General features: G+C 40.0%; 1 protein-coding gene across 2 annotated transcripts; it reads right to left on the bottom strand.

Moving 5' to 3' along the window:
* Nucleotides 1-73: 73 nt before the first annotated feature.
* On the bottom strand, nucleotides 74-12,502 carry RFESD (Rieske Fe-S domain containing). 2 transcript variants are annotated; one of them, XM_055312907.1, is made up of 5 exons: nucleotides 12,430-12,501; nucleotides 10,601-10,747; nucleotides 2,633-2,817; nucleotides 2,473-2,507; nucleotides 74-775 (listed from the first exon to the last, which is right to left on the bottom strand). In XM_055312907.1, exons 3-5 carry the CDS (start codon nucleotides 2,805-2,807, stop codon nucleotides 509-511), a joined length of 477 nt encoding a protein of 158 aa, XP_055168882.1. In that variant the 5' UTR covers nucleotides 2,808-2,817; nucleotides 10,601-10,747; nucleotides 12,430-12,501; the 3' UTR covers nucleotides 74-508. The 2 variants fall into 2 exon arrangements, with proteins under 2 accessions (XP_055168882.1, XP_055168883.1); XM_055312908.1 differs by lacking the exon at nucleotides 10,601-10,747 and having other exon boundaries at nucleotides 12,430-12,502.
* Between the last annotated feature and the right edge of the window lie 564 nt (nucleotides 12,503-13,066).

The following is a 13,066-nucleotide window of genomic DNA, read 5'->3' as shown; positions in this document are numbered from 1 at the left end:
GGGAGGTAGAGAGTGTGTTGAGGTATCAGTGAAACAAGAATACAAGAATAGAGGAATAGAAGAATGATAATACTGAAGTTGGGTGATGAGAGTTTATTATGCTACTCTGTTTAGTTTGTATATATTACAACTTTTCCATGATAAAGTCTGCTACATCAAAATAGGAATTACCAACCCTCCATATTTATTAGATCTTACTTTTTACCTTTTCTTCATTGTGGTTACCGCAGATTATTTTCACCCTTCTCAAAATGCATATTCCAAACCTAGAACCTTCAGGTACTAATCAGTTCAGAGGACTGGATGAAAGGTGTTCTATAGATCCTGACAATATTCTCTCCATCATAATAAGCACATGTACTTTTGAACTGCTCAGATTTATATGATTTTTAAAGATTAGTAATAAATGTGCCCATGTTGGAAAAATTAATCCTCTTTGGTATTGCAGCACAGTTCTTCTAAAAAATATTTTTTAAATATACACAACATTTTTCATTGCCATATAGTTTTATCTGAAAGGACTCCGAATTACTTTAAAGTCTCCAGTGGCATAAAAATCAGAGTCACACTTAAAAGGTTCATTAGAAAGAGTCACATAAATACTCCCATTGTCCACTGTCACTTTATGAATCCTTTGCTTTACTCCTTTGGAGCACCACTTGGGTTTTGCTGATGGATCTCTAGGGTTGATAGACTGATACAGTCCTTCTCCTGTTGCCAAAGTAATTTTGTATTTATGCCAGGGACAAACTATACATGGTCGTCCATCAAAATCCTGGGGAAGGAAATAAATAAATGATTTAATAGCCTGACATTTCCAACATTCACAATAAATCTCCAACTCAGCATAAGATCTACTGCAGAAAAAACAGGTTAAAGAACAGGCCACCCTCTCTTCTTTCCCTTCCATTTACAAATTATTCTGCATAATGCAAAACCTAATCTCAGCAGTCATCAAGTCCCTTTTGCATTTGATTAGAAACCTAGTATATTAGAACCCTATCTGACACACTCTAGCATATCAGAACTCTATGAGCTCAAGCAACTCTACCATGTGACTGAAGCTATGATGTTATCTATTAGATGTTAAAATGTCATTTCCTTAACAGAAATGGGGCAAGGGCATTAAGTGCTTCTAAAGGAATTTTCACTAGCTGCTGGAAGAATGGTAAGCTTCAGATATAAATTTGAGAGGTTACTAAAGGCCTGAGTGTATATGTTGACTGAAGAGCAATTTGTGATCCAAAGTAGTCAATTCTCAACTTTTTAACTGTCTTGAATCAGTGCTTCTCAAATTTTAAAGAGCATGGGAATCACCTGGATCTTGTCTAAATGCAGATCCTGTTAAAAAAAATTCAGTAGTCCTAGGATAGGGTGCAAGATTCTGTAGCTCCAAGAAGCTCCCAAGTGACACCAAGGTTGCTGGTTTATGGAACAAACTTTAAGTAGCAAAGTCTTAAGGGTCTTGTTATGGTCTAAAACGGAAGGATTTTATTTCACATTATCACTACCAGATGCTTACATTTGTTTCTCTATACAAGGAGTTCAGTAATACTGATATTGTGTCCCCAAAACAGTCAACAAGCATTCATATTTTCATAATTCATAAATTCATGTTCATGATTTAAACACACATGTCCTTCTAACATAAGAATAGGTGTAGAAGTAAGTAGATATGAAGTATAGAGTGGAATGCCAAGTTTCAGCTTGTATTTTGTACGAGTGGGAGGTGGCGGGAAGGGGAAGGATGGAGAGAGATCAATTTTATGAAGTAGAAAATAAGAAGTTATGCAGCCAGCGAGTTTGGGAATGCAAGAAAGTAAGACAGTTTCCCCATTCCTTCCTCAGATAAGCCTTCAGTGTGTGGTTTCCTTTTAAAAATATACATATTTATATTTTTACATTGTACAGGTAATACATACTGAAAAATTCAAACTGTGTAGAAGTGTATAAAGTGCAAAGTGACTATTACCTTTTATTTAAAAAATGGAATCACACTAGACCCTTCATTCTAGGACTTGCTTTTTTCACTCAAAAATATACTGCTGACATCCCTTCATACCAATACATACAGATCTATCTCATAAGTTAATGAGGCAGTGGTTGCATTGTTTTCCATAGCACGGCTATTCATAGTTTGTTTAAACTGTGTCCTATTGTTAAAACATTTAGGTTGCCTTCAATTTCTCATTACAACAAATAATGCCACAGTAAAATTCTCCCATATATATACTTAAACATTTGTGGAATGATATCTGTAGGTAGATATCTCAGAGTATAATTGCTAGGTCCCCTATTTATCTGTGAAATAGTTTACATTGTAGGACTATGAATTCCTGGAATATTGGCAATTATACTTAAAGCATTAAAATAACAGTTCAAATGTAGAAATAAATTATTTTTTGCATGCAGCATGAAATGAATATAAATAAGAAACATGAGTTTGTAGAGGATAGATTTAACTTTACATACCTCTATTTCTCCCAAATGTAAAGGACCTCCTGAGTCTGAAAAGAAATTGAATATTACATCTAGTCACTAAAAAAAAAAAAAAAAAAAAAAGCCTGAAATTTTGATAGTTTTGTGGTTAGGAAACAAATACAAGGTTTACAAATGAAAAATAAACTCTTACGGTAACAGCGAATATCCATAGCATGATATTCTCCTTTGTGGTAGAAAATGACTACTTCTCTGTCATGGACAACAGCTGTCATTCTTTCAGATTTTTTAATGTCCTCTTCTCTGCCAACATAGACAGGAGAATGTTCCTTCACTTCAGGATCTTGTTCAGAGCCATCAAGATCCATGCTAACTGAACTAAAAAAAAAAAAAAAAAAAAAAAGCAATCTTCACAAGTTTGGCTACAACTTACCTTAACCATATTATAAGAAATGTTTAATTCCTTTAAGACTGATGGAGGCTTTTTAAAATAGCTATATAAAAATAAAACATTCACAAATACTGGGTAATAGTCATGATTTTGAGGTAGAGATGCATAAAGTTTCCCAAAATTAGGGAGTAGTCTCCACTTTGAGGCTGGACTCATATTGGATTCATTTCAACGTGTTAGATGGGTATTTCAGAAGTCCCAAGACCCAGAGCTTGACGTTTCACTGTTCTTTTATTATCATTTCAATGCTAAACAATACCCAATTATCAGTGTTGTTTTCAGCCTTCCCCTAAAGGTAGGATTCTTTGATAGTCTGAATAGTCTTAGATCTCTTGGTTGAAGTGACTTACTTGATTTCTCCTGGAGTAGACAGCCAGTCTTAAAAATCAACCAGAAAACTATTCTAGCACGAGGAGATAGGTATGAATGGGCACATTGCATTTTCTTAACTCAAAAATTGACATTACTTTTCTTCTGCCTTATTTGGGAATTCAAAGAGACGAATTTCTCATCAATTGATTTATATAAGTATATAAACCTGTATTTCTAAACAAAGAAATTTTAGTAGAGAATTTTCAGGTACTCTATATATTTTCTCTCAGCACAGATATTCAGGCTACTTTTTTGAAAGCAACCCTTTCAAAGGGACCTTTAAGAATATAGTCATAGTCTGTTAATTCTAGGTGAGAAAGACAAATCAAGATATATCAGCGTCAGGACTGTCTTTGCAGAAGATTTTCCAGAGGGCCTCCCATATCAGGGTATTTAAGTTTTATTCTATGACTGTTTCTGAATAAAACTAAACTACATATCCTGTTTTGCCAAGAATTGCTATATTTTTTCTTCATCCACTCCTAACCCCAAATCTTTTTTCTTACCCCACCCTCTTTCCATTAGAGTTGTTATCCCAAATTTTCTGGAAACATTCCTGTTTTTCCTCCCTATCTCAGGATAGAGATTGTGGTGGTCTTTGATTTTCACAAAGTGTAAAGAACCACGTATGACATTATCTCAGGGATGACAAAGAACTTTCTTCCCTAGGCAAGAACATATTTTGAATTTTTGCAGGTAATGAAATAAAAATCACAACACACAAACTGAGACCACTCTAGGTACTTTACTTTTTACTTCTTAAATAATTACATTTTTGGATATCCTTGCATGGTTTCTGCCCTCTGCTGGAGAATGGGAATCTTCAACCATCTGGACAACATCCAGCTCCACAAACTGGCATAAAGCAGGCTTACTCCCCGAAGTTGGTGAACAGGAAAGAGGCTGCTTACAGCATTCAGGCATGAGATTTTATATGTACCTCGACCATTATCTTGGAGCAAGGCTACTTCAACCCCTTTATTATATGAAAGAAATTAAAAGTTCATGGTAACATCTAATCACAATCTACTCTTTTCTTTGGGTCACTGATGGGCAAGTTTCTGTGTAATCTGTTTAGGGAGGAATATATGTCTGAAAAAGCAAGCAAGCACAATTCTCAAGAACTGATTATTGACAATAATCTTTAGCACAGAATTACAATACTTCAAAAGGAAAATTTCAACAGTGGATCTTGAGATTCTCCTTTTGCAAAGTTTTCTTTCCTTGTCAGAGATTATCATTCATTTGATAAATATTTTCTGAACACACATACTGTGTGACCGGTACTGTAGATACTATATTTTAGTTGGTGAGATCAACAACAAACACCAGTTAACAAATACACGAATGAGATAATTGCACACTACTGTAACAGCCATGAAGAAAATAAAGTGGGTAATATGAGAGAGAAAGAGGAGGCCATTTTGCAAATAGGCTGGGAAGGTGACTCTGAATAATAATAGTTGAGCTGGAATCTGAAAAATGCAAATGAACTAGATATTTTAAGAGCTGAAGGAAGAGCATTCTAGGCTGAAGGAACAACAAATATGAAAGCCTGGGGAAAGCAGGGTGGAGGGAGGAGGCTTGGTTAATTTGAGGAACAGATAGGAGACTGGAGCAGAGTGAATGAGCTTGGTGAGACAGACAGGAGCCAGGTCGTGCAGCACTGTGTGTGAATTTTATTCTAAGAGCAATGGGAAGCCACTGCAGGGTGTGAAGCTGGGAAGGGTGACATGATCTATTTTTAAAAGAATGCTCTGGCTGTGTGGAGAATAGATTGTATCAAAACAAGAGGAAGCACAGAAAAAAAAAAAAAAAAAAGCTATTGCAGTGGTCCATGGGAGAGAATATGGTGGTTTGGACTAGGGTGTTGACTCTGTTGGGGGAGAAAAAGTAATTAACAACAACAACAACAATAGCAGTAGCTACAATCACACTATGCTAACTCCATGCCAGGCATTGTTTAGAGACTTTACATTTATTTAAGTCATTTAATCTCCCAGCATATTACTACAAAAAATATTATTTTAATTGTACAGTGAGTAAATTGGTCCAGAGAGGTTGGGCTCATGGACTAGAATAAAGGAATTACAGAAAAATAAGAGTGGCTCCTAGGTTTTAGTTTTGTGCAACCAGGAGGTTGTGACAGTGATAGGAAAGCCCAAAAAAGGAATGGTATTTTCAGAAATGGAAAATCAAGAATCAGCTACATTTTACACATAGTTTGGGGTACCTAAGAGACATCCAGATAGTGATATCAAGACTACAGTCAGATATATGAAACTAGAGCTGAGAATCACTAGCGAGATAAATTTGGGAGTTGTCAAGTTACGGAATTCAATGGAATCACTTGGAGAGGGAATGTAGACAGGTCTGATACAATTCTTGAGGCACACCAACATTTAGAGGTCAGGTGGAAGAGAAGCAAGACCAGTAGAGTGTCCAATCTATTGCTAATTGAATGAAATTCATTCACTGCCCACTTCCCTATCCTACATTCTCCTCAAATGGTAAGTTGTAAGCCAGCAAATAAGGGCAGGAAATGAGGTAAGGTCCATTTGAATGCTGGCCACCTCTTTTATGTATTACAAAATGAATAATACATGAACAAAATGTGGACTTCCTAGCAAACTGTACCCAAAAATAGGTTCTTTCATGAAGAGTTGGACCTACACTATACCCCTTTCTCCTTGTAATTTCATTTATTCCCTTAACCTCCCACTCTCCTAGAAATCAAATACTGGTTAACATCCAAGTAATGGTTTATATCCAGAATTATTATTATTACTCTTTTCCCAGAATGTTTAAACTTTGCCTCCTATCAGACCCTTAAATACTCTTTTGGTCAAAAATAGAAAGGGAAGGGTGAGAAAAATAAAATCTAAGAAATATTTCAATATTGTTCATTGAGACTGGCTCAGGGGTCAACTCTGTATAGGTCTGATCCAGTATTTTTCTTTTTTAAAGATTTTATTTGTTTTATAGAGAGATAGAAAGAACAGGAGTGGTGGGGAGAGGGGGAGAAAGAGAGAGAGAATCTCAAGCAGACTCCCCACTGAGCATGGAGTCCGAAGTGGGGCTCAATCTCAGGACCCTGAGATTATGACATGAGCTGAAATCAAAAATCAGACGCTTAACCAACTGAGCCACCCAGGTACCCCTGATCCAGTCCTTGAATCAAAATAATAATTTATATACATCACTGTATAACATTTAAGAGCCATTATTTGACTTTCAAAATTAAGCACACAGCCTTAAAAATGGCATATATGTTCATTTTTAATCCAAAACAACTCTTCTGTCATAAAGTCTCAACACATGTTTATGTTGACACAAGCCTTCCAAAACAAAATGTAACAACCATTCTAAAGGTTGTGGCAAGGCTAGGTTTTACTCAACATTTTCAATTTCAGTTCCATTTTAACAATTTCATTATTTTATGTATTTCACCAGATTGAAAAACTAGAGAAAGTTCCAGATAATTTGAGAAGTATCCAACTCTGCTTTATATAAGATAAAGAATTACACATAGAAAAGGAAAAGGAGAAGAAAAAAAAAAAAAGGAAGTGAATCAAAGTGATGGTCCATGTTAGTTGTAGAGACCCAGATGGTGTTAAATATTAGGAAGGTTGCCATGGAATGCTCATATTAAACAGAACACAACTGCCTATAATTTAAGGTGTTTAACAAAATTATAAATCCCATGTCAACCTCAAATATTCTAATTTTAGAAAGATGACCCTTCCAAATCCACATCCTCTTCACATACAGTAATATTGTCATATTCATAGGATATTGTACAGAATGATGTACCTTTCCTTGGTAACCGGAAAGTGCCATTTTGATTTCATTCAAGTCTTAGTTTAACATTTAACATACAAACACATATAGGCAACTTCTTTAAGAAGGGCACTTGGGGGCAGCCTGGGTGGCTCAGCGGTTTAGCACTGCCTTCAGCCCAGGGCATGATCTTGAAGACCCGGGATCAGGTCCCACGTCAGGCTCCCTGCATGGGGCCTGCTTCTCCCTCTGCCTGTGTCTCTGCCTCTCTCTGTGTGTTTCTTGTAGATAAGTAAATTAAATCTTAAAAAAAAAAAAAAAAAAAAAGGAGGGCACCTGGATCTTGATAAATGGTCATAAATTATAAACCCCATCCCCCACCCCCAGAGGGAAAATTTGTTACAGGGCAGCACCAAGAGTCTCCCACCCTTCTGATGGCTCCTCTAAATACTTATTTAATCTTGTATGACTGTTTGGAAGTCTAGGAATGTTGGGAGGAAAAGAGCACGGGTCATTTGAAAAGTAAGTTTGTAAAACAGAAGTTACGATTTAGAATTAAATATCTCTAGGTGAATGTGTTAGGAGCGAGCTTTAGAAAGAAGGAATTTATAAGCTACTGTTTTGAGAAGGGTAATTCTGAGCCATAAGGAAGAAAGATACTAGATATTACGTAAATCGAGGTGTCGTTAAGTGGAATGTGTGTGTGTGCATGTGTGTTGGTGGGGAGAGGCAGGAAGGAACTTTGAATTCAAAGTATAAAGGAAAGCATTACAGGAATCAGGCTTAGGAAATTACAGAGATGTCAAATTTGTACTCTGAAGTTTACACTGTTAACTCTTACTCCAACTAACCTAGTTACTTTTTAAGTAATGGAAAAAAGAACATATGCTATTTTGAAAAACTATTTCACAATAAGGAAGTCAAACTGAGACAAAAAAAAAAAACATGTGATTTCATTCGAATGAATAAACAAAGAAACAAAAAGTAGAATCTGACCTATAAATACAGAGAACTGATGGTTGCCAGAGGGAAGGGGATAGGGGGAAATAGCAAATCAGAACAAGGAGTGGGAGGAAAGGCTTCCAGTTAAGGCATGAGTAAGTCATGAGAATAAAAGGCACAGCACAGGGAATACAGTCAGTAATACTGTGATAGTCTTATATGGTAACAGATGGTAGCTACACTTGTGTTGAGCATAGTATATCATATAGAGAAGGTGAATCACTATGTTGTACATCTGAAACTAGTGTAATATTGTGTGGCAACTATACTCCAAAAAGTTAATATTTCACAATAAAAAGCGAAAATACAGTATTTTTAAGAAAAGCCAATGAGGGCCATGCCATGATTTTCTGGATTAGCTATGCTATAGCTGACAGAAGGCTGGATTACTACAACTCTCAGTTATCTTGTTTTGCTTGGTATTGGCAAGTACCCAAAGTATACACATTGCTCAGGTGGTAGTATTTACTTCCACAGTATCCAGCGTGCAGGCTTTATCAGATTTTGTGACAGGACAGACAGAGGGGCAGTAAGATTAAAAAAAAAAAAAAAAAAAAAACAACTAAGAACAGATGAACCAAACTAGACTGAAGAAAAAATACAGAACTTGCAACACATATAACCAACAAAGGATTAAGATTCAGAATACATGAAGAACTTCTATAAACCAGTAAGAAAGTGCAAAAAAAAATATAGAAAAATGGGTAAAGACACAAACATTTCATAGATGAAGAAGTCTGCATGGCCAGTGAGCACATGTAAAGATGCTCAACCTCATCGATCAATAGGAAAAAATAAAAGAAAGGGAAAGGATAGTGACAAATGGGATACGATTTTCTATCCAATCAATTGGCAAAAATTACACCAGGTTGGTGAGGATATGGAAAAACTGATGGTAATGACATCAGTTAGCAATAGCACAGTTTGGCATTATTTAGTAAACTTGAACATATCTGTGACCCATTAATCCCCCTTTCAGTATATTTCAGAGAAACATGCACAGGTACACCAGGAAACAAGCACAAGACAGGAAAAAAACTCATAACACATCAACCATAGAATGGAGAATTTTTGTTCATGAAATGGAATGCTGAGTAGCAGTGAAAAATGGGTACATCAACTATTAATTTCAAAATATAACATTTAAAAATTATTTATTTATTCATGAGACACACAGAGAGAGAGGCAGAGACACAGGCGGAGGGAGAAGCAGGCTCCATGCCGGAAGCCCAACGTGGGACTTGATCCTGGGTCTCCAGGATCACACCCTGGGCCGAAGGTGGCGCTAAACCACTGAGCCATCCGGGATGCCCCAAAATATAACTTTGAAGAAAAAAATTTGTTTCAAGAATTCAGAATATGCTTATATTTTTACCAAATGCAAAAACAGGTAAAACAAAAAAAATGTATTATTAATGGGTACATGAAGATAGGGTAAATTTATTAAGAAAAGCAAAGGGATAGTAAACAAAATTTCTTAAATGTCTCAAAATATTACACTTAGTCTTATATTTAAAATTACTCTTCTAACATATAAGTTGTATCCTACTTTATATTTCTGTACCAAATGATCCAAAAACCAAGAAAAGGGATAAAGTGGCACTTTCTATCCTCAGAAAATGCGCCTGTGCATACAGATCACGAATGGACTGTTTGAGAATTTTGTTCGGCTTATTTAAACACTCAGCACTAGAAGAGGAATTAAAGGAATATTTACTTTTCTTTTTCCAGGCAAAAAATTAGAAATGAAATACTAGTATCAAGACATTAACAAAATACATGAGATGTAGAGTAGCATCAAACGTTAATTAAGTTCTCTGACTTCCAAATAAATGTGAATGAAATACAATGCTTCCTCAAGTTTCAGTCTCTTGAAACATAGAGTTTTAGGCGGGTTTGCACCCCAACCAAGGAAAACTGCAGTGAACTTTGCAGGACCTGATAAGAAATGTGCAGAGAACTCTGGGCTCAACGATAAAGGTTTCAGAGAACTATGATTACAGTCTTGCATTTTGCTTAGGAAAGTATTATCGTATCTCTCAAATAATGGTCATATTTACTTATGGTATCTGGTAATATTTATAATTAACACCCACATTATTCTCATTATTCTTAACTAAATATTGTGACTATCACGGTCCATTCAAACTATCACAAGAGTCCATGTGTTCACCTTAATTACTATGACTTTGATGCACTATTCATATGCTCCCACACATTTCTTCTATTTTAAGTAGACTTTAAGATAGCAGGATCTTAACTAAACAAAAAGAAAGTGAAAAATTAACTGGTCTATGCAGTTTGGGGGCCAGATGAAAAGTTACTTCTGAAAAATTTGGTCATTTTGTTCCACTTTCTTCTTATCTGTGTTTTTGGCTGGTACCTCAAATAGGTTTCTAAAGGCACTAACACCATATAAAATTACCGACAGGCTATATGGATCATCAGTCTCTATCAGATGATCTCTATCATTTCCAGCATAGGTTGACTTTAAAAATCTAGTAAGTTTCCCTGAGATAATGTAGACAAAAGAGACATGAAATTAAAGGAACTTACTTGTTACTCCTCTGGAGCTCTGACAGAGGTGCTTTTACTAAGTCTGGGGACTTGATCTGCACGTTATCAGAATGCAGGACTCCAGGGTAACACCCTTGCTTTTCGGTTCAGAGAAGAGAAATGCCTCAGATAGCAGCTTGGTTCTCTCTTTGGAGGCAGAATAATAAAGCCAGTTATCCCTCCGTGAGTGCCAACTTCTTTGACTGCAAACCTGAGTTCATTAATCCTCACGAAACCTCTAAGGGGGAAATAGTGTGTCTATTTTCCAGATAAGGACACTGACAGTAAAGGATCCTCTTTAACCTTAGGAAAGGTTTCCTAAGACCACAAAGTAGCAGTCAAGATTCAAACTTCTACCTTCTGAGTCTAAACTCAGTGAGCACTGGTAATATAAATCTTAACATTGCATCTAACAGCATCCACGAGTTTATAACAAACATGTGGCCTGCAAGTAAACGGTCCTAAAAGGCACAAAACCTTTCAGCAAAATAGAGATCTGTGCATGTATGTATATATGTATAAATGTGTGTATGTGTATCACCAAACATGGTTCTGAATTTTTTTTTTAATTTAGGAATGTTAATGTTCAAGAGTTGCGTCAACAGAGGTTTAAAACTGGACAGTTCCCTAATCATTTAATGAAGTCGCCTGGCTGCTCTGGGATCCGCTACCATCGTCCCTACCAGAGAGATCCTCGATCACCAGGTGAGCTCATCCGGGTTTGAACCCCGGCTGTGTGTGATTTGGGGCACGTCGCTGAATTTCGCTGTGCTGCAGTTTGCACAGCTGTACGAAAGGCCTGCCACATAAGGTTGTGCTGAGAAGTGAATGCTTCACTCTCAAGTGCTTCGGAGCGGGTCCCGCCCGCGGGAAGCGCTCCAATCATGTTGGCTGTCCTCGCTAAGGTCCTTCCAGCTCTGACAGGCACCAACACCCGAGTTCAAGCTGTATTTAACATTTTAGTCAAGACGGAGAGGCCTCAGGAACCAGTCCCGGAGCAGGTTCAGCGTGCACAGATGCTGGGGCTGCAGAAACCCCGGGGCGGGTTCAGCGTGCACAAAGGCCGGGGCTGCACAAACCCCGGAGCGGGTTCAGCGTGCACGGACGCCGGGGCTGCACAAACCCCGGGGCAGGTTCAGCGTGCACGGACGCCGGGGCTGCACAAACCCCGGGGCAGGTTTAGGGTGCACGGACGCCGGGGCTGCACAAACCCCGGGGCAGGTTCAGCGTGCACGGACGCCGGGGCTGCACAAACCCCGGGGCGGGTTCAGCGTGCACGGACGCCGGGGCTGCACAAACCCCGGGGCGGGTTCAGCGTGCACGGACGCCGGGGCTGCACAAACCCCGGGGCGGGTTCAGCGTGCACGGAGGCCGGGGCTGCACAAACCCCGGGGCAGGTTCAGGGTGCACGGAGGCCGGGGCTGCACAAACCCCGGGGCAGGTTCAGGGTGCACGGACGCCGGGGCTGCACAAACCCCGGGGCAGGTTTAGGGTGCACAGACGCCGGGGCTGCGCAAACCCCGGGGCGAGGTCAGCGTGCAGACGCCGGGGAAGCTAGTGGAAAACGCCCCGCCTGCCCCATCCGGGGGGCGGGCCCCGCACGCTAAGGGGAACAAGCTCGGCGGGCCTCGCCGTGACTGCGCGGAAGCCCGGCCGGAGGCTAACGGCTAACGAACGCAAGCCCTTGCGGAGAAGGGCCGCCAGCAAGGCCAACAACACCCTGGCCTCGGGCCGCGCCGCCGCCGGAAGCCCGGGCTCAGGCCCGCCACCCAGCCGGAAGTAGTGCCTCTCGCGAGCCCCGCCCTAGCCGCCGCGAGAACGCAACTCACCTTCCCGGAGCTCCGCGCTCCGCCTCCGCAGGGCCGGCCGGTCGCCCAGGCCCCGTGACGCTACTGCGCAAGCCGGGACTGCGGCCGCGGCGCGGGGCCTGGGGGGCGGGGCGAAGTCGCCCACGTGACCCGCGGTCCCCGCCCCACGTGACGCCCGCGCCCCGCCGGGACCTCGGGGCTGACGGTAGTAGAAGAGTGTTTGCGAAAGTAGGTGGCTTCTGCTTGTTTCTGGGTGTTGGTCGATCTCGCTGCGTTTATCCACGTTTTATTTTATTTGCTTACTTAAACAGTCGCTCCCCCCCAGCGCGGGGCTGGAGACCGAGAGTCGCGGGCTCTTTCTAGTGTGCCAGCCCGGCGCCCCATGTGCACATTTTTTTTTTTTAAAGATTTTATTCATTTATTCAGGAGAGACACAGAGAGAGGCAGAGACACAGGCAGAAGGAGAAGCAGGCTCCATGCAGGGAGCCCCTCGTGGGACTCGATCAACCGCCGAGCCACCCAGGCGCCCCCCACACCTTTCAAGTGCTCCCGCTCTCAGGAATTGACCTAATAAAAATATTTACAGAAATTCCTCACGGTGCAAATAATCCGTGCATAAGGATGCTTATTGCAGGGAACGAATAAGAATAGCTGAAGT

This window comes from Nyctereutes procyonoides, unplaced genomic scaffold, assembly GCF_905146905.1.
Source record: "Nyctereutes procyonoides isolate TBG_1078 unplaced genomic scaffold, NYPRO_anot_genome, whole genome shotgun sequence".
Taxonomy (NCBI): domain Eukaryota; kingdom Metazoa; phylum Chordata; class Mammalia; order Carnivora; family Canidae; genus Nyctereutes; species Nyctereutes procyonoides.
This window is presented reverse-complemented; position numbering and strand designations above follow the sequence as displayed.